The sequence below is a fragment of the Schistocerca gregaria genome, chromosome 4 (genome assembly GCF_023897955.1).
Source record: "Schistocerca gregaria isolate iqSchGreg1 chromosome 4, iqSchGreg1.2, whole genome shotgun sequence".
NCBI classification, from domain to species: domain Eukaryota; kingdom Metazoa; phylum Arthropoda; class Insecta; order Orthoptera; family Acrididae; genus Schistocerca; species Schistocerca gregaria.
In genome coordinates this window covers 669,446,480-669,472,454 of record NC_064923.1, presented here as the reverse complement: position 1 = coordinate 669,472,454, position 25,975 = coordinate 669,446,480, and the positions used below count along the sequence as shown (strand labels likewise).

At 39.8% G+C, this 25,975-nt stretch overlaps 1 protein-coding gene across 4 annotated transcripts in view; it reads right to left on the bottom strand.

Moving 5' to 3' along the window:
- Positions 1–12,348: 12,348 nt before the first annotated feature.
- The window catches only part of LOC126268192 (tetratricopeptide repeat protein 30A), a 152,211-nt gene continuing 138,584 nt past the window's right edge, over positions 12,349–25,975 (bottom strand). For all 4 annotated transcript variants that reach the window (XM_049973802.1, XM_049973804.1, XM_049973805.1 and 1 more), the window contains 3 exons: positions 15,451–15,563; positions 13,115–13,273; positions 12,349–13,036 (listed from right to left, as the gene is read on the bottom strand). In XM_049973802.1, coding sequence (XP_049829759.1) covers positions 13,143–13,273; positions 15,451–15,563 — 244 coding nt within the window. In that variant the 3' untranslated portion in view covers positions 12,349–13,036; positions 13,115–13,142. The remainder of the gene's footprint in view (positions 13,037–13,114; positions 13,274–15,450; positions 15,564–25,975) is intronic.

The following is a 25,975-nucleotide window of genomic DNA, read 5'->3' as shown; positions in this document are numbered from 1 at the left end:
AAAGGGCTTGGAAAAAAGAAAAGTCTTGGTAATTAGACTAGAATATATAAAATTTTCCTATGTAATGTGACATTTGATTTTGGAGCATATGCTGTACTCAAATATTATGAATCACCTTGAAGAAAGTGACTTATTGATACATAACCAACAGGGATTCAGAAAATATCATTCTTGTGCAACACAGCTAGCTCTTTATTCCCATGAAGTAATGAGTGCTGTCGACAAGGGATCTTGGATCGATTCCATATTCCTAGATTTCCAGTAGGCTTTTGATACCTTTCCTCCCAAGCGACTATTAATCAAATTGCATGCATATGGAGTATAGTCTCAGTTGTGTGACTGGATTCGTGATGTCCTCTCAGAGAGGTCACAGTTCGTAGTGATAGACGGTAAATCATCGAGTAGAACAGAAGTGATATCTGGCATTCCGCAAGGTAGTGACATAGGCCCTCTGCCATTCCTGATTTATATAAATGATCTACGTGATAATCTGAGCAGCCCCCTTAGATTGTTTGCAGATGACACTGTAATTTACTGTCTAGTAAAATCACCAAACGATCAATTCCAGTTACAAAATGATCTAGAGTGTTTCTGTATGGTGCAAAAACTGGCAATTGGCATTAAACAAAGAAAAGTGCGAGGTTATCCACATGGGCACTAAAAGAAATCCAATTTTGGGTATACAATAAATCTCACAAATCTAAGGGCTGTCAATTCGACTAAATACCTAAGAATAACAATTACGAGCAACCTAAATTGGAAAGACACTTAGATAATATTGTGGGGAAGACAAAACAAAGACTGTGATTTATTGGCAAAACACTTAGAAGTTTGACAAACCCACTAAAGAGACAGCCTACATTACACTTGTCCATTCTGCTGGAATATTGCTTTACCAGGTAGGATTGATGGAGGACATCGAATAAGTGCAAAGGGCAGCTCTTTTCGTGTAATCGTGCAATAGGGGTGAGACTGTCACTGATATGATACGTGAGTTAGGGTGGCTGTCACTGAAACAAAGGCAGTTTTCTTTGCGGCGGGATCTATTTACAAAATTTCAATCAACTTTCTCTTCCGAAAGCAAAAATATTTTGTTGACACCCACTTACATAGGGAGAAATTATCGTTGTAATAAAATAAGAAAAATCAGAGCTCGAATGGAAAGATTTAGGTGTTCCTTCTTCCCATGCGACATTCGAGTGTGGAATGGTAGAGTAGTAGTATGAAAATGGTTCGATGAACCCTCTTCCAGGCACTTAAGTATGAATAGTAGAGTAACGATGTAGATTTAGATATTTAATTCCTTTGGATTTATATTGTAAATTCTTTACTGATTTGTTGTATTGAGTCTTTTGAAGTTGAATAGGGCAGGAAAGGAAAAAAATTCTGTTTGTGTAATCTCTATTTCCAGAAGTCGTCGTAATGTGGTTGCTGACTCTGCTCATTACTTAGATAACCAGTGGTACTGTTTAATCTAGCATTCAGCTACTCTGTGAATGGTTGGTTTTTCTGGCCTCAGCTAAGCTGAAATTAAACAATTTCTTGGTTACTTTCAGTTAATCAGAGTAAAATATCTTTCGTCCACAATTCATTACTAGCTCACTCCGTACTTGGAAATGTGAAATACTGTTTCAGAAATACAAAATGTGAAATACAGTTTCGGAAATACAAAATTGGTGAAGTATTTTAAAATCAGAGATTCCCTTCTTACTTCTCACAGGTTAAATACTTCTTTCAATGTATGCTGCCAGTTGATTGGAGCTTGTGCATGGATACATTTGAAAATAAATTACTTCATGTATACTTCATAATATATAATTAACTCAGTGATTACTTTTATCTTCACAAAGACTTCAGGTGGGTTAATTTATCGACAGAGAATACAATATGTCAATACAGTAAAAACTTTGTCTTGTAATAAAATAGAAGTTAACTTGGCTGCGGCCAGGAAGACTGTTTTAAAGCCATTAAAAACATTCAACACAATTTTAGAACAGTAATTGTTTCCATTACGCAATCATAATTGCTGCAGGAGTTGTTGTCGATGCCAAACTACCAGGTGAGTACTTGACATAAAATTCCCATGCCACACAGAGAACAGCCTTCCACAATTGGCCATTCTACATCTACATCTACATCTACATCTACATCTACATCCGTACTCCGCAAGCCACCTGACGGTGTGTGGCGGAGGGTACCCTGAGTACCTCTATCGGTTCTCCCTTCTATTCCAGTCTCGTATTGTACGTGGAAAGAAGGATTGTCGGTATGCTTCTGTGTGGGCTCTAATCTCTCTGATTTTATCCTCATGGTCTCTTCGCGAGATATACGTAGGAGGGAGCAATATACTGCTTGACTCTTCGGTGAAGGTATGTTCTCGAAACTTTAACAAAAGCCCGTACCGAGCTACTGAGCGTCTCTCCTGCAGAGTCTTCCACTGGAGTTTATCTATCATCTCCATGACTTACATATACCAAAAGAAACACACACTTAGTCGCTTTTCTTTAAATAGTTATTACAATTAAAAATCATTAACTTCATTGTATAACATACTATGTATTGACTTTACCACACATCACATAAGTGGCATGAACATCAGTGGTATAGCACAAATTCTATATCGCTAAATCTACCGACAGCCTCTTGAATTATTGACTGCCATATCCATAGTGATGGATGTTTCATCATCAGACCAGGTCTCGCCACAGTGTCAGATGTGAGGCCGGCAGTGGCCTCATGACAGTCGACATGTTAATGGCAGACAAATGAAAGAGGTATAGAATGCCCCTTTTTTTTTTTAGGCAGAGAAAGTTTGGAGATGCAGAAGAGAAACACTTGCATAATGGCATCATAAAGTTCATCCATAGAATATGCTGTCTTCCAAATTGCCTCTTTGGTTCTTCATTGTTGATCCCTTTATTGTTTGGCTCTGGAGTTGCGTGTGACCCTCCTACTTATTCAGTGAACAGTCCCATTTACTCCATCCCTCTTGTCTACATTTCTGAAGAAAACAACCTATGATCTCAAAAGCTGGCATTTGTATTTGTGCCTGTTTACAACCATATGATAAATAGAAGTCTTTTTCTCATAATTTTTTATTTCAGAAAGTATAATTGGGTATTCATGATTCAAAAAATGTTCTGTAAATGATTTTTGTTGCTAGAGTTATGAGAAACGATTGCAAGATATAATGAAGAGAATCGCGTGAAACAGTGAACACACAGTTTGACAATTACTGAAGTGTAGGAAATAAAATCATCATAAGTTATAAACGATTTGAATTAGCATGTTCAAACTGCACTTTTGGCTATGGGGCATGATGGGAATTAGTATAGTTTGGCTTAGCAACAAAGCCCACTTTTACTTGGATGGGTTCATCAGTAAGAAAAATTGGTGCATTTGGAATACTGAGAATTTGGATTTTGCAACCGAGAAGTCTCTTCACCCTCAACGGGTGACTATGTGGTGTGCAATGGCCAGTCACAGAATAATTGGTGTGATATTCATCAATGGCACGGTGACTACCGAATGGTATGTGAAGGTTTTGGAAGATGATTTCATCCCCATTATCCAAAGTGACCACCATTTCAACAAGATGTGATTCATGCAGGATGGATCTCAACCCCATCAAAGCAGGAGAGTATTTGATGTCCTGGAGGAGCACTTTGGGGACCACATTCTGGCTCTGGGGTACCCAGAGGCCACTGGCATGGGCCCTTGGTTGGCCGCCATATTCTCCGGATCGGAACACACATGACTCCTTTTTGTGGGGCTATATTAAAGACAAGGTGTATAGCAATAACCCCAAAACCACTGCTGAGCTGAAACCAGCCATTCAAGATGTCATCTACAGCATCAATGTACTGTTGCTTCAGTGGGCCATGCATAATTTCACTATTCATCTGCGCCCCATCATCGCCAATGATGGCAGGCATATTGAACATGTCATAATCTAAATCCGAAGATCTGTAGTGACATTTACATGTTGAATAAAGTGTGTGATCACTGTGGTTTGTGACTAATTGACGTTCTCTCCCCCCCCCCCCCCCCCCCCTCCATGTCATTCAATAATTGTAACCCTGTAAAAATGGTTCAAATGGCTCTGAGCACTATGGGACTTAACATCTATGGTCATCAGTCCCCTAGAACTTAGAACTACTTAAACCTAACTAACCTAAGGACATTACACAACACCCAGCCATCACGAGGCAGAGAAAATCCCTGACCCCGCCGGGAATCGAACCTGGGAACCTGGGCGCGGGAAGCGAGAACGCTACCGCACGACCACGAGATGCGGGCTGTAACCCTGTAAATCAGTGTTTCATCTGCATTTATTCAGTCATCCATTCACATATTGTTTTATGTAAATCCCATTATGAAGAACAAGAAGTATCGTTCTACACTAACAGAATAAATCGTGGCAAGCCATGTCTGTAAAATGTACAGGACCCACCACACTCTAAAACCTATATGTTTCAAAGGCCAATAAAATGGAGAGTAATTTATCCTAAAATAGGAAATAGTCCTTAAACAGTTTTTAATTAACATTTTTGAAAAATACTAAATGATGTCCATTTTTGTCAATGCACATTTTCAAATGACTTCTAAAAGCTCTCATTCCCTGAGCTGTCACATGAGACAAAATAGCTGCTGTCTTTTCATGAATTACTGTCCTGAGGCTGTACATCGTGTGTGGGCCAATGTGTGTAAATCTGATCTTTAAATTGCACCAACAGAAGAAAAATTAGGATGTGAGGTTGGAGGAACAAGCAGTCCAACCAATATCAGTGTGTAAAGAGAAGTTTTTCTTGTAAGCAGATTTTTAGCATTCTCACTGATACTCCAGCAATGTGCATTGCACAACTACATTATTGAAACCACACATTCAGATTGTGCAGTTTACATTATGGAGTGCAGGCCTAAAGAAGTTCAATGGCAAGGCAACATAGCATTTGGGCAGTACTGTGACTGTGTACACAACCATCCACACACATTAAATTCTTGGACAACCATTTCAATGAGTGAAAATTCAGGAAATTCTTATTACACTCTCCCTACAAAGTAAAACAGATGCAGCATGTTTCCTTGCTAAATATTTTGGGAACAAAACAGACAGTATCACAGAATCATTATTCTCAAGTACTTTTAGGTTGCATGAGTGATGTTTTTCAGTACTGAATCTGTTGTTCAGAAATTCTCTTGTAATCTTTGAGTTTTCTTAGAGTGACTGAGTAATTTTTTGCTTCTCTGTGTTCAGTTGAGTTGTCATTTGCTCTTTATGTACAATATTTCAATGACAGAGTCAGTCATTTTTTTCAGGTGGCCCGACTTGTCATGTTGTGTATACTTGCAAAATGGTTCAAATGGTTCTGAGCACTATGGGACTTAACATCGGTGGTCATCAGTCCCCTAGAACTTAGAACTACTTAAACCTAACTAACCTAAGGACATCACACACATCCATGCCCGAGGCAGGATTCGAACCAGCGACCGTAGCAGTCGCGCGGTTCCGGACTGAGCGCCTAGAACCGGTGTACTTGCATCCTGGACTCCAAGCCGACTGTGGACTATTGTTGGTCTCACACTGTTGTTTATAGCTGAGTTTGATGCCAGGCACCCACTATGCCCTTTGCTTGTTTTTCCCTTTATCTTCTGAGCCTGCACAGATATTACATGAAACACACATTCTCTCAGTATTTATCAGCTCTGGGGAATGTGATACCCAGATAGATCTTAAGGGGAGATTGTACCGTTTATACTTACAATGTTACTTTTGTCAATTTTAGGTACATTTATCTCGTGACTGGTTCATGATAATGTTATATAATTTCAATGGCTCTCCGTTGACCTATTTTTGTAGATCAGTTGCCTGCATAATTTATTTTATAGAGAATTTATTGCAAGTTGTAAAATTTTTTCAACATATTTAAGCTTTATTAATTCATAATTTCTACAATATTAAACTGAACTTCTTTTAAAAATGCTTAATTGATGTTCAGCTCAGTTTCTGTAAGTTGTGTAGGTTTGACTGTTTTATCATGGTAAGTTCCTGAAAAAATGTACCTAATCACTAAAAAAATAAAATCTCAGGAATCCAGCTTTAAAGATGAACATCGTTTGTTACTGACCTTAGAACATCCCTGTACCATATCCTGGGTCATCTGCATTTTCTTCATCCTCCATAGCTCTCTTAGCATTCCATGAGTGCTTTCTTGCCTTCATAGCTACCATAGTCATTCCATAATCTGCTTTCTTCACACAGAGCATCCAATTCAGAACATGCCATCACCATATTTTCCCCAGGTTGTATGCCTAACTTTTGAAGCAGCCTAACTGTCCCCACATTGCCATCACTAAATGAAAGAACTACATCATTAACACCCAAATTCAGTGTATCTTTACCTACAAATATTGTTTTAGGAATTCTAGACCATATGGCACTATTAAATGATTCATTTGGGTTCTGGAAGGACAAAGAACAAGTGAATGTAGTGCACGAATAGGGCAGCCAACTGTGAGCATGAAATATTTTCACAAATCAGAAATTTAGGTTTCTGGAGTTCAAGAAGTTGACAGAAGGCAAAAGGGGGCATGACAACATGTGCTACCCTTAAAATACACTCCTGGAAATTGAAATAAGAACACCGTGAATTCATGGTCCCAGGAAGGGGAAACTTTATTGACACATTCCTGGGGTCAGATACATCACATGATCACACTGACAGAACCACAGGCACACAAAAACAGGCAACAGAGCATGCACAATGTCGGCACTAGTACAGTGTATATCCACCTTTCGCAGCAATGCAGGCTGCTATTCTCCCATGGAGACGATCGTAGAGATGCTGGATGTAGTCCTGTGGAACGGCCTGCCATGCCATTTCCACCTGGCGCCTCAGTTGGACCAGCGTTCGTGCTGGACGTCCAGACCGCCTGAGACGACGCTTCATCCAGTCCCAAACATGCTCAATGGGAGACAGATCCGGAGATCTTGCTGGCCAGGGTAGTTGACTTGCATCTTCTAGAGCACGTTGGGTGGCACGGGATACATGCGGACGTGCATTGTCCTGTTGGAACAGCAAGTTCCCTTGCCGGTCTAGGAATGGTAGAACGATGGGTTCGATGACGGTTTGGATGTACCGTGCACTATTCAGTGTCCCCTCGACGATCACCAGAGGTGTACGGCCAGTGTAGGAGATCGCTCCCCACACCATGATGCCGGGTGTTGGCCCTGTGTGCCTCCGTTGTATGCAGTCCTGATTGTGGCGCTCACCTGCACGGCGCCAAACACGCATACGACCATCATTGGCACCAAGGCAGAAGCGACTCTCATCGCTGACGACGACACGTCTCCATTCGTCCCTCCATTCACGCCTGTCGCGACACCACTGGAGGCGGGCTGCACGATGTTGGGGCGTGAGCGGAAGACGGCCTAACGGTGTGCGGGACCGTAGCCCAGCTTCATGGAGACGGTTGCGAATGGTCCTCACCGATACCCCAGGAGCAACAGTGTCCCTAATTTGCTGGGAAGTGGCGGTGCAGTTCCCTACGGCACTGCGTAGGATCCTACGGTTTTGTCGTGCATCCGTGCGTCGCTGCGGTCCGGTCCCAGGTCGACAGGCACTTGCACCTTCCGCCGACCACTGGTGACAACATCGATGTACTGTGGAGACCTCACGCCCCACGTGTTGAGCAATTCGGCGGTACGTCCACCCGGCCTCCCGCATGCCCACTATACGCCCTCGCTCAAAGTCCGTCAACTGCACATACGGTTCACGTCCACGCTGTCGCGGCATGCTACCAGTGTTAAAGACTGCGATGGAGCTCCGTATGCCACGGCAAACTGGCTGACACTGACGGCGGCGGTGTACAAATGCTGCGCAGCTAGCGCCATTCGACTGTCAACACCGCGGTTCCTGGTGTGTCTGCTGTGCCGTGTGTGTGATCATTGCTTGTACAGCCCTCTCGCAGTGTCCGGGGCAAGTATGGTGGGTCTGACACACCGGTGTCAATGTGTTCTTTTTTCCATTTCCAGGAGTGTAAATGAATATTTAAAGTCTTTAATGGCTGAAATGCCCTTAGAAAACATATTTGTCTATTAAAATACAATCCAAGGAATGTTTATGAGCAAAAACTTTTTTTTTTCAATATTTTGCCCCCCCCCCCCCCCCCCCCAGGAAGGTACAATCTCCCTTTAATAAATGGAATGGTGGACCACAGTATCATCATCCAACTGCAAGTTTCTTGGAGAGTGTTATTAAGGAGTCTACCGAAATAAAAATGTGGGAAATCCTAATAAATTGAGTTGAAGGTTTCAAATTAAACAAGGCTTGGGGTCTGCCAGTCAACTTGCTGGACATAATATCCACCAGAGCTGGGACTTGATGAGAGAGTGTGTGGTTCACGGTATATTGGTGCGGGCTGTGAAAAACAAATGGGCTTAGTGGACATTAGGAGTCAAACTCTGCTATTACAGGCATTCTATCTGGAAGTTCCCACTATCTGTTTTCTATTTAGGTTTACTTTCTTGTACAATGAATCAACCTGTAATTCATTCCTAATGGCTCACTTCTGGACCAGTCTTCTCTAGTGCGCACTTTAACACTACTACAGAGAAATCTTATTTCTGCAGTTTAGATCCTGCTCATATCCTTTTGTCCTGGGAACCCAGGTTTCAGATAGAGCATAGTAGGTACTGGCATGACTTTGTAAAACTTTATCCATGGCTTTCTTTAACTGTCCCACAGTGTGTGTTGAACTATAGGATCTTGTTTTCAATTTCGTTGTCAAAATTTCATCCTTTGTCACAGTTGAGATAATTATCTGTTCCAGTATTACATTATTTATTACAATTTTAAACCATATGGAGGATATTCCCTTGAATGCCATAACTTTAATTTTATTAGTGGAAATTTTCATGTTTTTGTTTGGAAGCCAACAAATTAAGATGGTAAACAGCTCTTTGAAGATTATGTGTATAATATGCAAAAATTTACCCCTCTTTGCTAAATATTCTGATAATTTATAGAGGTTAGTAAGATACATTTCTGTACTTTGTCTGGGAATTTCCAACTTCCATCCTGCTTAGACTTCTGCACCAGAATATAGAACTGAATTCTGAACCTTTGCCAAGGATATAGCCTATAAGGAAATTATTTTTACCCCTGGTATTATGATTGTGAATTTCAGTTCATCCTAAATTCACTCTTACTAGTGACTAAATGTATAGGCAAGTGGGAGCTAGAATATTTATTACATTAGTTGTAGTGTCCCAGAAGATTATGCAATGAGACAGTATCAAGCAAAACTATCTGACAATAGCATTCCCGTTTTGCAAATAACAAGTGGACAAAAATTTCTGGTGCAAAAAGGGCAGAAATTATTTTTCTGGTTATTGTATTTATGTGATATACCACCTCAGATTGTAATATAGCTACTTCAGAATTTTGATTATGGAGTTTCATTCTATGTGTGACCCTCGATTTCTGCTTCTGGCACCTGTGGGTCATTTTTATTTGTAAGCTTGTTCCACTGTGTCTGGTATCAGTGTGCTTAGGCCATTCTTATATTATCAGCAGACATCAGTTTTTGAAAAATCCTTCAAGGTATCCAGTAAATCTTTTTTTTAATTTTATTTTTTAATTTACTAATGACAGAATTAGGAAAAGTACAGATTGCTACTCACCATATAGTGGAAATGTTGAGTCACAGACAGCCACAACAAAAAGGTCAGTATACATTTCAGCTTTCGGTCAAAAGGCATTTTTATGAAGTAGAAAACACACATGAGGGAAGAAGCAGTCTGATATGGGCAAGGAGGAGGCTGGGATAGAGAGGGGGAGGGTGTTGTGCTGCTTGTGGGAGCACGCAGGGATGTTGTGGGGACAGGTTGCTGGTACAGTGGGAGTGGGGGAGGGGGCGGTGAAGAGGATCAAATACAGAGAGAAGTAGAGAAGCAGAAAAAAGCTGGTGTCAGTAGGAAGGATCTGGATGATGCAGGCTGTGAAGTAGTCATTGAAGTGAAGAACATAGTGTTGGACAGCATGTTCATCAAGTGTGTGCTCCAGCTGTCTCTTGGCTACTGTTTGTTGGTGGCCATTCATGTGGACACACAACTTCTTAGTTAACATTCCCATGTTGAAAGTTGTACAGTGAATGCAGCTTAGTTTGTGGCAGAAAAAATGATTTATGTGGTTCTTGAAAAACAATCCAAATGTAGATACTGATTATCATTATTTTACTGCTGTCACTTACATACTTATGGAAATCCACTTTTGCAGTTTTTCTTATACTTCATTTATGTGTGAACAGGTACAATGGACTTTTGACCTTCATGACATTTTTTAATTGTTTTAAGTGAGCAGTGTATTTGTTAGCATGATTTATATACTTTGAATTTCAAGCTAGCTAATGCATTTATGCCACCATCATTCATAAAGCAAAAGTTTATAATTTTTATATTGAAGAATGCTTCTTAATGTAAAAGATCTGTAATTAGTGAAATTAGAATAGTAATTGTTCTGCTCCTAATATATCTGCATTATGAGTTCACATTGTATGTATATAATTGCTGCTTTTTTAGCAACTGATTTTTACTCTTTATAATGTAAAAAATAATTTCCCCAAAAAATGTCTCTCTGCCGACTTACAGCACAGGAAGCATGAGAAAATGTTTATTTTCTATTAGTCTTCTCTCTAGTACCTAATGACGATGAATCTAGTACACTATATGATCGAAAGTATCCAGACACTCCCAAAAACATACATGTTTCATATTAGTTGCTTTGTGCTGCCTCCTACTGCCAGGTACTCCATATCAGTGACCTCAATAGTCTTTAAACATAGTGAGAGAGCAGAATGTGTTGCTCTGCGGAACTCGTGGATTTCGAACGTGGTCAGGTGATTGGGTGTCACTAGTGTCATACGTCTGTATGCGAGATTTCCACACACCTAAACATCCCTTGGTCCACTGGTTTCGTTGTGATAGTGAAGTGGAAACATGAAGGAACATGAACAGCACAAAAGCTTACAGGCCAACCTCATCTGTTGACTGACAGAGACAGCCGACAGTTGAAGAGGGTCATAATGTGTAATAGGCAGACATCTACCCAGGTCATCACAGAGGAATCCCAAACTGCATCAGGATCCACTGCAAGTACTATGACAGTTAAGCAGGAGGTGAGAAAACTTGGAGTTCATGATCAAGTAGCTGCTCGTAAGCCACACATCAAGTTAGTGAATGCCAAACGATGCCTCACTTGGTGTAGGGAGTGTAAACATTGGACAATTCAACAGTGGAAAAATGTTGTGTGAAGTGATGAATCATGGTACACAATGTGGCGATCCGCTGGAAGGGTGTGGGTATGGCGAATGCCCAGTGAACATCATCTGCCAGCATGTGTAGTGCCGACAGTAAAATTTGGAGGCTGTGGTGTTATGGTGTGGTAATGTTTTCATGGAGGGGGCTTGCACCTCTTGTCATGTGGGATGTTTTGGACATCAATACCTCTCCTCAGTGCAGCACTCCGTGAAGAATGGGCTGCCATTCCCCAAGAAACCTTCCATCACCTAATTGAACATATGCCAGTGAGAGTGGAAGCTGTCATCAAGGCTAAGGGTGGTACAACACCATATTGAATTCCAGCATTACTAATGGGGGCACCACGAATTTGCAAGTCATTTTAGTCAAGTACCTGGATACTTTTGATCACATAGTGTACGTGTCATTTTTTCCAAATAGGTAAAGGGGTAAAATCAGGATCTGGAGAGTTATGTGGCTTTCATTACAGGATAGAAAATGGTTGAAAAAGGTTGCAGTGTTGGAAAAAGTACCTCTGCAATAACATAATCTGATATGCTACTGACTAAATGGCCACAAATGCCTTATCTAACATGCAACTATTAATGAAATAACATAATTTTACAATGTGACAAAAGGACATGCAACAAAAGGGGAAACATATGAAGGGCCTATTGAGCACCACCAATATTTGTGACAAAAGAGTAATGTCTAGTGTTGAATCACCAGCTACTAAAATAGGGACAGCTGAAGAAAAGCCAAGAAGCACACTTACATAAAAGTACAGTTCAATGTAGAACTTCCCAATATTCTTAAATTCCTGTACTGTAACAAAGCTGGGGAAGAAACAGGTATATTAAACAGATGACAGGAAAAAAAATTCGACAAAGCTGGTGATCAGGAATTACACTGGGTACAGCAAGTAGAAAGAAATGTAAGGATGTTTTAACAACTAGACAGATTGTTTAAACGAGAAAAGTAATGGAATCTACGACTAAACAGGAATTCATAATTCTCCTATTTAATTGTCCATAAACTGATTAATCCATTATCCATAGGTTCCTTCTTGCATCCCTCAACTGACCCTCTCCCTTTAACTCCAATTATATAACTACAGCATTTATTATTCAACAGCATTTATTATCTATACAGGGGAGCTATCAATTTATGGAATAGAAGTTTTATTTAAAATTAGGGGAAAACAAAAAGATATAAGGATACATGTATTTGCAGAGTAATATCTAACTAAATGTAAATACAATTAATAGTTGTAATTAAATAAACACTTATACTTAAATAAGACTAAAAGCCACAGCACCAGTAATAATAGTACATGTACATGACCAGCTGTGTGCTCTCCAGTTTGAAAAAAATAACTACCAAAATTTCATTTCTGGTGTGAAGAGAGTTGCTTTTGAGGCAAATTATGGATTACCTATTACGAGACTGCTGAAAAAAGGATAAGATCTCTAACGTGTCACACATTTTTAGTGTGAAAAAGTGGTAATACAAGAAACATAATTTTTCTGCTTTCTGTGGATTTCTTATTTCTCTCATGCCTGAACAGTAGTTCTTATCTTCCTTCTCACATTTGTCAATTTCCAACAAAATACATAAGCAAGTGATATACATTGACAAAGTATCCCTAAAAAACTACTGTGAGAACAAAAGAGTGACTTTTTGTAATTCCACTGAGCATGTTATGATCTTTTCTGTTGCTATATTACTCTTCTTTCCCTGCAAAGAAAGTTAAACATTTTCTTGTAATGTTATCTACATCCTGAATTCAACACATAAAAAAGTTTCAATTCTTACTGGCATATTCCTCCAACGTGCAATTTGGCTAATACATTTGTAGTCTTAGGAGCAATGCCTTTAGGAGTCGAGCTTCATAGGTCACTGTATTTTTCCCCTGATGTAAGTGAGGCTCTTCAAGTGGCTGCAGTATCACTGTTTTAACATCTCTGCCATAAACTGAAAATATTAAACACATGCCAATTCAATTCAGAATTTAGGAACACTTAAAAAAAGTGAGTTTGTATTACTGAATAGTATCATCATCATCATCATCTCATTAAAAAAGCATTATTCATAATGCTGACAACAGCAGCAGAATAATTTAAGAGTTTTTAAGTTATTTATTTTCTTTTACTAATACAGATCTGCAGGTAATATACCCCATTGCTTATGTTTCTAATTGGTGTTAATATTTGTAATTAATGTTAATATAGTCATGCTAATTTTATGTCAGTGGTAAACATAGCTGTCACAACAAGGCAGTTAGGTACTGTGGGGTAGTCAGTAAACAACACCATTTATTTAATTTTGTAATTTAAAGATCTTTTCAATTAAAAAGCTACTTTGTAAGAAATGCGAAGTTGTATAATTTAGACCTATTTTAGTGAAATTATAAATTTTTACTTTCAGAGTTCAAAAGGAAGATTTGAAACTAGCAATACCGGCTGTCAAAGAAGTATTCATGCAGCATCTAATCAATTTAAAATTCCTCGAACAAAACAAAAATGTACCATCAGCAATTCTGTTGATGACCATGAAATGAACTTTAGGCTATCAAATGCATGCAGAGATGTATTTACACCAGCAGAAAAACTGTCTTTGTGATCCGACTTAAATTTGTTGGCATGAATTACAGTTTATCTCTCACAGTTATTTCAAAGCTAGTATATGAATGCGCTGCAGTGAAAAACGTGTTCACCTCTTGTAGCTAAGTGGTCATCCCAGATGGCTGTCATGTGGAAGACCTGGGTTTGATTCCCTGTATTGCTACGGATTTTTTCTTGGTGTGAGGACTGGTACAGGGTGCACTCAGCCTCATGATGCCACGTGAGGAACTACATACCGAGCAGTAGTGACTCCACAGTCTAGGAAGTCTGCAAAATGACTGGAAGAGAGGCGTGTTGACCATGTGCCCCTCCATACCACATTCACATGATGCCACAAGCCAGAGGCCTGATGAGGGGTTCATTAACAACAAGGAACTGCCATACTGGCAACAAGTCTGTGAGGGTGTAGCTTCTTTCTTTTATGAAGAGGCATATACTGTCTCTTAGACAATGTGAAACTATGAGTCTGAGCTGTGCACTAATTACAATAGGTCAAATTTAGCTAAATTTTATACCAATTTGAAAGAATTTTACCAAAAATTCAAATTTGGTCCACAAGATATCTACAACCTTGATGAGACTGGCCTCACAATGGTAGAGTGACTTGGAAAGGTAGTGTCTCCATGTGGCCAGAACAAGTGTGGGAGAAAACTTTTGCAGAGAGGGACACTCTTGTAACCTTGTGTGGCACAATCAGGACTGCATACAACTGAGGCACACAGGGCCAACACCCGGCATCATGGTGTGGGGAGCAATCTCCTACACTGGCCGTACACCTCTGGTGATCGTCGAGGGGACACTGAATAGTGCACGGTACATCCAAACCGTCATCGAACCCATCGTTATAACCATTCCTAGACTTGCAAGGGAACTTGCTGTTCCAACAGGACAATGCATGTCCGCATGTGTCCCGTGCCACCCAACGTGCTCTAGAAGGTGTAAGTCAACTACCCTGGCCAGCAAGATCTCCGGATCTGTCCCCCATTGAGCATGTTTGGGACTGGATGAAGCGTCGTCTCACGTGGTCTGCACGTCCAGCACGAACGCTGGTCCAACTGAGGCGCCAGGTGGAAATGGCATGGCATGCCGTTCCACAGGACTACATCCAGCATCTCTACGATCGTCTCCATGGGAGAATAGCACCATGCATTGCTGCGAAAGGTGGATATACACTGTACTAGTGTCGACATTGTGCATGATCTGTTGCCTGTGTCTATGTGCCTGTGGTTCTGTCAGTGTGATCATGTGATGTATCTGACCCCAGGAATGTGTCAATAAAGTTTCCCCTTCCTGGGACAATGAATTCACGGTGTTCTTATTTCAATTTCCAGGAGTGTATTATGCTCCAAAACTACAAACTTTCAGACTTGTAATTATTCCCAGATGGATTAACTGAATAATGACAATATTAATACCAATTTTTAACAGAGGTAAAAAGAGACATGGCAACAACTTGTTACAAATACACTTGATCACTCTCAAGACATTTTGAATAGCTGACTTAAAGTATTCAAGAGTTTTAATTACCTTCACTGTGTTCCAAAAATTGTATGCACTCCTGGAATACAGAGTCTTTGGCAACAATCATGTGCTTCGCCAAGTTTTCAATCAAGGAAAGGAAACATCTTTTAGCATAAAACCTGTGGAAAGCAATTGGAAATATGATAACAGTGAGTGTGCATTTTAGCTTTCAAAACACCATAATACTAACATAATGAGTGAGATTTCAGCTTGTCACATATATTATAGAAAAACCAGCATAGGTGCCATGAGGTGGACTGTGATCTGTATGAACATATATCACACATTGCAGAGTCCTCTCACTTGTGCAAGAAGTGATGGATCACTAGAGTGAGCTCTATACATGGATGAGTGAGAAGGAGATCTACATCTGCATACTGCCAGTCACCACACAGTGTGTGGCAGACAGTACCCCATACTACTACTACTAGTCATTTCCTTTCCTGTCCCACTCACAAATAGAGCAAGGGAAAATGATTGTCTCTATGTGTCCATATGAGCCCTAATTTCTCGTATCTTATCCTTCATGATCCTTAAGCAAAATGTATGTTGACAGCAATAGAATCATTCTGCAGTGACTTCAAATGCTGGTTCTCTAAATTTTCTCCATAGTGTTTCTTGCAAAGATTGTTGTGTTCCTACAGTGATTGCCATTTGAGTTTACAAAGCATCTCCATAATACTTAGGTGATGTTTGTACCTACCAGTAACAAATATAGCAGCCCAAGTCTGAATTACTTGGATGTCTTCCTTTCATATGAACTCATGAAGATCCCAACATTCAAGCATTACCCAAGAATAGATTGCTCTAGTGTCCTATATGTGGTTTTCTTTAAAGATGTACCACACTTTCTCAAAGTTCTGCCAATAAACTGAAGTCAATCATTCACCTTCCCTACTGCAATCCTCACGTACTCTTTCCAGTTCACATCACTTTTGCAATGTTACACCCAGATAATTAAATGATGTGACTATGTCAAGCAGGACACTACTAATGCTGTTTCCACACATTAAAGGTTTGCTTTTCCTACTCATCTGCATGAACTTACATTTCTCTACAATTGGAGCTAGCTGTCATTCATCACACTACCTAGAAATTTTGTCTAAGCCACCTTGTATCCTCCTACAGTCAAACAACAATGACACCTTCCTGTACACCACACAGCATCATTAGCAAACAAGTGCAGATTGCTGCCTACACTGTCCACTAGATCATTTACATATACAGAAAATAACAGCAGTCCTATCAAGCTTCCCTTGGACACTCATGATGATATCCTTGTCTCTGATAAACACTCAGTACCGAGGACAATGGACTGGGTTTTATTACGTAAGAATTCTTTGAGCCTCTCACATATCTGCAAACCTATTCATTATACTTGTACCTTTGTAAACAGTCTGCAGTGGGGCACCAAGGTTTTTCCAGAAATGTGAAATATGGAATCTGTCTGTTGCCCTTTATCCATAGTTTGCAGTATATCGTGTGAGAAAAGAGCAAGCAGAGTTTCACGCGTACTGATTTGTTGACAGAGCTTTTTGATCTCAAGTAAATTTGTTATGTTTGAACTCAGAATATGTACAAGAATTATGCAGCAAACTGATATGAAAGATATTGGTTACCATTTTGTGGGTCCATTCCTTTACCCTTCTTGTATACAGGAGGCACCTGCACATTTTCCAGTCACTTGAGACTTTGTGCTGGGTGAGAGATTTGTGACAAATGCAAGCCAAGCTAAGTAAGGGGCCAATGCCATAGAGTACTCTTTGTAAAACTGAGTTGTGATTCCATCTGGAAACTGTACTGTCTGTGTGGCGCTAACCTGTGCCTGAGTTGTTAACTTTGTTAACTGCAGTTCATTATTTGCCTCTTCCAGCCAATCTTCTTCCATCCATCCATGTTCTATAGATTCCATCAAGAAAGAGAATCTTCAGGGATTTGTAATTATATAAAGTATACATTAAAAAAAAAGGCAAACAAATCTTAGTACATTAATCTGTGTATTCTATAAACAATAAAATATGACTACACTGCTTAATGCTATTCATACTTATGCCAGCTAAATTTAATACATTAACTGAAAAAAAGCTGCTGCTTACCCAATTATAATAAATAGCTGCTGATTACCTCCTACTCACGGCTTTATATTTACTTAACTACACTGGTATTTATCAAAGTAAATAGTAACAAAACTATGGGTCAGTGCTGGCCAGTACTTAACTTTAGGAGAGATATCAGTACTGCCAATTGACACATAAAACTACATACACTCTCCTACTTATCTCAAGAGAAATTTCCTTTTAATACAGACTAAATAGTTACCTACATCTATATACACACAGTTTTATTTCCAGAGCATTACTACTTGTCATGCAGACCTATGATGAACTCTGCTACTTGCCATGTAACTAGCAGAACTTTTCAATCCCTGGTTCTATTTATTCACATAATTTGAAGAAGTGTAGCTAGAGAGGCACACTTTTAATTTTATTTTCAGTTATTTGGGCTCCCAGTTTCTTGCTTTATATCAGATTAGAGCTTGTTTGACACCTTTGCACCTAGACAAACAGACAAAGTCTAACTCCGAACCCTGAACTAGGAGGCAAAGTCTCCATGGAAATTATTTTTGTGCCTTTCAATGTGACTGTGTACACCACAGTTAAGCTGAAACTGATTTTTATTGTCAACAATAGAAACCATTGTGCAGTAAATGTCCTGGGAAGTAAATGTAAGAATTCCAAGTTCCTTAAAGAGGATGTATGGTTTCCTGCTTTTCACAATATTCTCACTACTCACTTTTGCTGAATAGATAATTTATTTAGGTAGACTGCCTCAGAAGATAATTTCAAAAGGTTGGCAGCCCTGCAGCCAGGTGACTAGTGCGAGTTTTGGTGTTCTCATAAAGATAAGTCATTTTAGATGATAAAACATATAGATTAGTACTGATTACACGGTACATAGGTGTATTAGTGTGCCTTTTAAGTATACAATTAAAAGTTTATTTTTCTTTACTTAATAAAGCAGAACATTCAGAAAGATCGTACAGTCATATTTTCTGTTTACATTCCCCCCCCATGAACCATGGAACTTGCCGTTGGTGGGGAGGCTTGCGCGCCTCAGCGATACAGATGGCCGTACCGTAGGTGCAACCACAACGGAGGGGTATCTGTTGAGAGGCCAGACAAACGTGTGGTTCCTGAAGAGGGGCAGCAGCCTTTTCAGTAGTTGCAGGGGCAACAGTCTGGATGGTTGACTGATCTGGCCTTGCAACATTAACCAAAACGGCCTTGCTGTGCTGGCACTGCAAACGGCTGAAAGCAAGGGGAAACTACAGCCGTAATTTTTCCCGAGGACATGCAGCTTCACTGTATGATTAAATGATGATGGCATCCTCTTGGGTAAAATATTCCGGAGGTAAAATAGTCCCCCATTCGGATCTCCGGGCGGGGACTACTCAGGAGGATGTCGTTATCAGGAGAAAGAAAACTGGCGTTCTACAGATCGGAGCGTGGAATGTCAGATCCCTTAATCGGGCAGGTAGGTTAGAAAATTTAAAAAGGGAAATGGATAGGTTAAAGTTAGATATAGTGGGAATTAGTGAAGTTTGGTGGCAGGAGGAACAAGACTTCTGGTCAGGTGACTACAGGGTTATAAACACAAAATCAAATAGGGGTAATGCAGGAGTAGGTTTAATAATGAATAGGAAAATAGGAATGCGGGTAAGCTACTACAAACAGCATAGTGAACGCATTATTGTGGCCAAGATAGATACGAAGCCCACACCTACTACAGTAGTACAAGTTTATGTGCCAACTAGCTCTGCAGATGATGAAGAAATTGAAGAAATGTACGATGAAATAAAAGAAATTGTTCAGATAGTGAAGGGAACGAAAATTTAATAGTAATGGGTGACTGGAATTCGGCAGTAGGAAAAGGGAAAGAAGGAAACATAGTAGGTGAATATGGATTGGGGCTAAGAAATGAAAGAGGAAGCCGCCTAGTAGAATTTTGCACAGAGCACAACTTAATCATAGCTAACACTTGGTTTAAGAATCATGAAAGAAGGTTGTATACGTGGAAGAACCCTGGAGATACTAAAAGGTATCAAATAGATTATATAATGGTAAGACAGAGATTTAGGAACCAGGTTTTAAGTTGTAAGACATTTCCAGGGGCAGATGTGGACTCGGACCACAATCTATTGGTTATGACCTGTAGATTAAAACTGAAGGAACTGCAAAAATGTGGGAAATTAAGGAGATGGGACCTGGATAAACTGAAAGAACCAGAGGTTGTACAGAGTTTCAGGGAGAGCATAAGGGGTCAATTGACAGGAATAGGGGAAAGAAATACCGTAGAAGAAGAATGGGTAGCTCTGAGGGATGATGTAGTGAAGGCAGCAGAGGATAAAGTAGGTAAAAAGACGAGGGCTGTTAGTAATCCTTGGGTAACAGAAGAAATATTGAATTTAATTGATGAAAGAAGAAAATATAAAAATGCAGTAAATGAAGCAGGCAAAAAGGAATACAGACGTCTCAAAAATGAGATCGACAGGAAGTGCAAAATGGCTAAACAGGGATGGCTAGAGGACAAATGTAAGGATGTAGAAGCTTATCTCACTAGGGGTAAGATAGATACTGCCTACAGGAAAATTAAAGAGACCTTTGGAGAGAAGAGAACCACGTGTATGAATATCAAGAGCTCAGATGGCAACCCAGTTCTAAGCAAAGAAGGGAAGGCAGAAAGGTGGAAGGAGTATATAGAAGGTTTATACAAGGGTGATGTACTTGAGGACAATATTATGGAAATGGAAGAGGATGTAGATGAAGACGAAATGGGAGGTAAGATACTGCGTGAAGAGTTTGACAGAGCACTGAAAGACCTGAGTCGAAACAAGGCCCCCGGAGTAGACAACATTCCATTAGAACTACTGACGGCCTTGGGAGAGCCAGTCATGACAAAACTCTACCAGCTGGTGAGCAAGATGTATGAGACAGGCGAAATACCCTCAGACTTCAAGAAGAATATAATAATTCCAATCCCAAAGAAAGCAGGTGCTGACAGATGTGATCAGTTTAATAAGTCTCAGCTGCAAAATACTAACGCGAATTCTTTACAGACGAATGGAAAAACTGGTAGATGCGGACCTCGGGGAGGATCAGTTTGGATTCCGTCGAAATTTTGGAACACGTGAGGCAATACTGACCTTACGACTTATCTTAGAAGAAAGATTAAGGAAAGGCAAACCTACGTTTGTAGCATTTGTAGACTTAGAGAAAGCTTTTGACAATGTTGAGTGGAATACTCTTTTTCAAATTCTAAAGGTGGCAGGGGTAAAATACAGGGAGCGAAAGGCTATTTACAATTTGTACAGAAACCAGATGGCAGTCATAAAAGTCGAGGGGCATGAAAGGGAAGCAGTGGTTGGGAAGGGAGTGAGACAGGGTTGTAGCCTCTCCCCGATGTTATTCAATCTGTATATTGAGCAAGCAGTAAAGGAAACAAAAGAAAAATTTGGAGTAGGTATTAAAATTCATGGAGACGAAGTAAAAACTTTGAGGTTCGCCGATGACATTGTAATTCTGTCAGAGACGGCAAAGGACTTGGAAGAGCAGTTGAACGGAATGGACAGTGTCTTGAAAGGAGGATATAAGATGAACATCAACAAAAGCAAAACGGGGATAACGGAATGTAGTCAAATTAAATCGGGTGATGCTGAGGGAATTAGATTAGGAAATGAGACACTTAAAGTAGTAAAGGAGTTTTGCTATTTAGGAAGTAAAATAACTGATGATGGTCGAAGTAGAGAGGATATAAAATGTAGACTGGCAATGGCAAGGAAAGCGTTTCTGAAGAAGAGAAAGTTGTTAACATCGAATATAGATTTATGTATCAGGAAGACGTTTCTGAAAGTATTTGTTTGGAGTGTAGCCATGTATGGAAGTGAAACATGGACAATAACTAGTTTGGACAAGAAGAGAATAGAAGCTTTCGAAATGTGGTGCTACAGAAGAATACTGAAGATAAGGTGGATAGATCACGTAACTAATGAGGAGGTATTGAATAGGATTGGGAAGAAGAGAAGTTTGTGGCACAACTTGACTAGAAGAAGAGATCGGTTGGTAGGACATGTTTTGAGGCATCAAGGGATCACAAATTTAGCGTTGGAGGGCAGCGTGGAGGGTAAAAATCGTAGAGGGAGACCGAGAGATAAGTACACTAAGCAGATTCAGAAGGATGTAGGTTGCAGTAGGTACTGGGAGATGAAGCAGCTTGCACAGGATAGAGTAGCATGGAGAGCTGCATCAAACCAGTCTCAGGACTGAAGACAACAACAACAACAACATTCTGCTGCAGCAAATCTATAGAATTTCGTTTAGTTGTTCCTTGCTCTCTCCAACAATTTAAATTAGCGTACCTCTTCATTTTTTAACTAGCATTTCCGGAAAGTAGCGTAAAGTTTAAGCAGTTGTTTCAGAAACTTTGCACTTTTGTTTTTGTTTACACACAGTTGCGTATAGGCCAAATCTGTGTAACCGAATTTTCGTGTTTGTCTGTAATTTAACTGACTTATTCTTAATAAATCATTACGTTTATCATGAGTGAAAAGTGCTTGACTTGCCGTAAAATTGTTAGGTCGGGTCTTTGGTGTGATGGGTGCTGTAGTTTTTTTCCACGTGGGTGACTGTAGTGGCGTGGGAATAGGGGAAGTAAATGAGACTCATCAGTTGTTTTGTAGGATTTGTAGCAGAGATAGGAACATACTAGAACAAGAGGGGAAAATTGCCATCCTTCAGGCTGAGTTACACAAGGCCAGGGGAGATCTTGACAGGTTAAGGAGGGAGAAGGGTAACGAGAGGTGGGAAGTGGCAACAGGCAACAGGAGGAACAGGCCTAGAACTTTGTCTGACAGCTTCATGGTGAATGTGGAAAATAGATTTGACCTGTTGCTTCAGTTAGAAGCTGGCGAGCCTCAAGCAGTTGCAGGTGTAGACAGGGCACAACAAACTTTAAGCAGCAAATTGAAAAGTAAGAATGCAAGGAAATCAGTACAGAGAAAGAAAGTGTTATTGTTAGGTAGTTCCCATGGAGGAGGTGTTGGCCAACTTTTGCAGGATGAACTAGGATCAGAATACCAGGTCACCAATTTTTTTTAAACCTAGTGCTGGTCTGGAGCAGGTTACAGAGGATTTAGAATCACTTTGCAAAGATTTCACTAAGAAAGACACCGTGCTTATAGTGGGTGGAGCAGGTAACAGTATTGACAGAGATCCTGGGTACGGTATAGGTTGTGACCTGGCGAAAATTGCATCAGCATCGAAGCATACTAGTGTTGAGTTTGTATCTGTTATTGGGCGCCATGACCAACCTCATTTGAACACTTCTGTCAAGAGAGTTAATTTGGAGCTGGAACGGCTGCTTCTGTCGGGTGCAGGGTCACACATTGGTGTGGTTCCTGTTGATTCTCTCAGTTGGTGGGATTATACTAGGCATGGCCTTCACCTCAACAGGAAGGGGAAGGGTAAATTGGCTGGGGAAACAGCAGGAAAGTTAAAGGGGGGAGGCACTGTCATGAGTGGTGAAATACCAGTGGTTATAGGGTTCAGAAAAGACCCTTTTTTAGGGTAAGGAGGACAGAAAGAAAGGAAATTTTAAGAGAGGTTAGAACTGAGACAAACCTTAAGTTTGAGAAGGAAATCAAAAAACATAATTCCAGCTTATTACATCAGGATAAACAGGTATTGGTTAAGAATTTTCAACAGTCAGCAGATATTATAACGGTGGTGTCACCGCCAGACACCACACTTGCTAGGTGGTAGCCTTTAAATTGGCCGCAGTCCGGTAGTACACATCGGACCCGCGTGTCGCCAGTATCAGTGATTGCAGACCGAGCGCCACCACACGGCAGGTCTAGAGAGAGACTTCCTAGCACTCGCCCCAGTTGTACAACCGACTTTGCTAGCGATGGTTCACTGACAAAATACGCTCTCATTTGACAAGACGATAGTTAGCATAGCCTTCAGCTACGTCATTTGCTATGACCTGGCAAGGCGGCATTATCAGTTATTATTGATATTGAATCATGTACCGTCAAGACCGACATTCGTCATTAATGGATTAAAGTTAAATATTCCACCAGCTACATCCGTTGTTTCTAAATTCTAATTTCCTTGTCCAGTTCCAGACCTCACGCCAGCCTGCGTGAGCTAAATTGCATGCCTTTCGGCCTCCTCTAGTAACACGGTGTTGGCTCTCCTGCCAACCACAACAATAACTCTACCAAATTTTAACTCAGTCAATGTGAAATGTCAGCTATCTTTATTGCATCAAAATATTCGAGGACTGAGAAATAAAATTAATGAATTAACTATCTGCATAGATGAATTAGAGTCTTCAAACCCAGCTGACATAATCTGCCTCTCTGAACATTATGTGACCACTGGTATAGAACTTTTAAGTGTTACAGGGTTTAGGTTAGCATCGTACTTTTGTAGATCAGAAATGGAGAAAGGAGGAGTTGCCATATTCATTAGGAACTGTCATAAATTTAAGAACATAGACATTCATAAATTTTGCCTAGAACAGCATATGGAAGCATGTGCAACAGAATTAGAATTTCACAAAAAATCCTTCATAATATTAAGTGTATATCGAGCACCTGCAGGTAACTTTAGATTTCAATGTAGATTTCCTAAAAGACTCTCCCAATAAGAACTTATTTGAGTTAGTAACACTATCATTCAATTTAATTCCCACTGTAAAGTTCCTCACTAGGATAGCCACTTGCTCACAAACAGCCATTGATAATATCTTTATAGAAAAGTCCAATGAACAAAATTATATTACAAAACCAATAGTCAATGGCCTCTCAGACCATGACATGCAGTTCCTTCTGTTAAATGTTAATACTGAACAGGATATAAAATCTGTTAAATCTGAGCTCAAGAGGGTAATCAATAAGCCAAAAATTGATTATTTTAGGACACTCCTCAGAGACATTCACTGGACTGATGTTTACAGTGCTCATGGCATGAATGAAAAATATAACACTTTTGCTAATAGAGTGCTTACCTTATTCGAACACTGTTTTCCACCAAAACTTACCAAGGTTAGAGCAAAGTCTACAAAATAGCCATGGATTACTCGAGGAATAGGGGTATCTTGTAAAACAAAAAGAAAACTGTATCTGTCAATCCGAAACAGTTCCGATGTTGATGCTATAGCACATTACAAGAAATACCGTAAAATATTAAAGACTGTAATACGGATGTCAAAGCAAATATATTACAAGGAAAAGATAGTCATATCAGATAACAAAATAAAGACAATATGGAATATAGTGAAGGAGGAGACTGGTAGAGCCAGACATGAAGAGGAACAAATAGCATTAAGAGTAAATGAAACATCGGTGACAGATGTGTATAGTGTTGCAGAACTTTTTAATAAACATTTTATAACTGTTACTGAAAAGATGCGGTTGTCAGGTTCGGTGGAATACCTCAGACCAGAAATTTCAAGCAACTTATATAATATGAATTTGACCCTCACTACCCCAACAGAAATAATATCCATCATAAAATCAAAAACATCTAGTGCGTACGATGAAATATCAACAAAGTTAATTAAAGAATGTGATTCTGAGCTAAGTAACATATTAAGCTATCTGTGTAACCAGTCATTTATCAGTGGAATATTTCCTGAAGGGCTGAAATGTGCTGAAGTTAAGCCACTGTTTAAGAAGGGAGATAAAGAAATAGCATCAAATTTCCGTCCAATTTCACTGTTGCCAGCATTCTCAAAAATTTTAGAAAAAGTAATGTACAGTTGGCTTTATAACCATCTTATCCCGAATAACATACTGTCAAAGTCACAGTTTGGATTTCTAAAATGTTCTGATATTGAGAAGGCTATCTACACTTACAGTGAAAATGTGCCTAATTCATTAGACAAAAAATTGCAGGCAACTGGTATATTTTGTGATCTGTCAAAGGCTTGACTGTGTAAATCACAATATCCTTTTAAGTAAATTAGAGTATTATAGTGTAACAGGAAATGCTGCAAAATGGTTCAAATCTTATATCTCTGGCAGGAAACAAAGGGTGTTATTAGGAAAGAAACTCGTATCAAGCTATCAGGCATTATCCAACTGGGAACTAATTACATGTGGGGTCCCACTAGGTTCCATTTTGGGGCCCTTACCTTTTCTTGTGTATATCAATGACCTTTCATCAGTAACATTACCAGATGCCAAGTTTGTTTTGTTTGCTGATGGTACAAACATTGCAATAAATAGCAAATCAAGCATAGTCTTAGAAAGATCAGCTAATAAAATATTTGTGGACATTAATCACTGGTTCCTAGCCAATTCTTTCTCACTAAACTTTGAAAAAACACACTACATGCAGTTCAGAATTTGTAAGGGGTGTCCCAGGAGTATATGTCTAACATACGATGACAAGAAGATAGAAGAAGTGGACAGTGTTAAATTCTTGGGATTACAGCTTGATAATAAATTCCAGTGGGAGGAGCACAC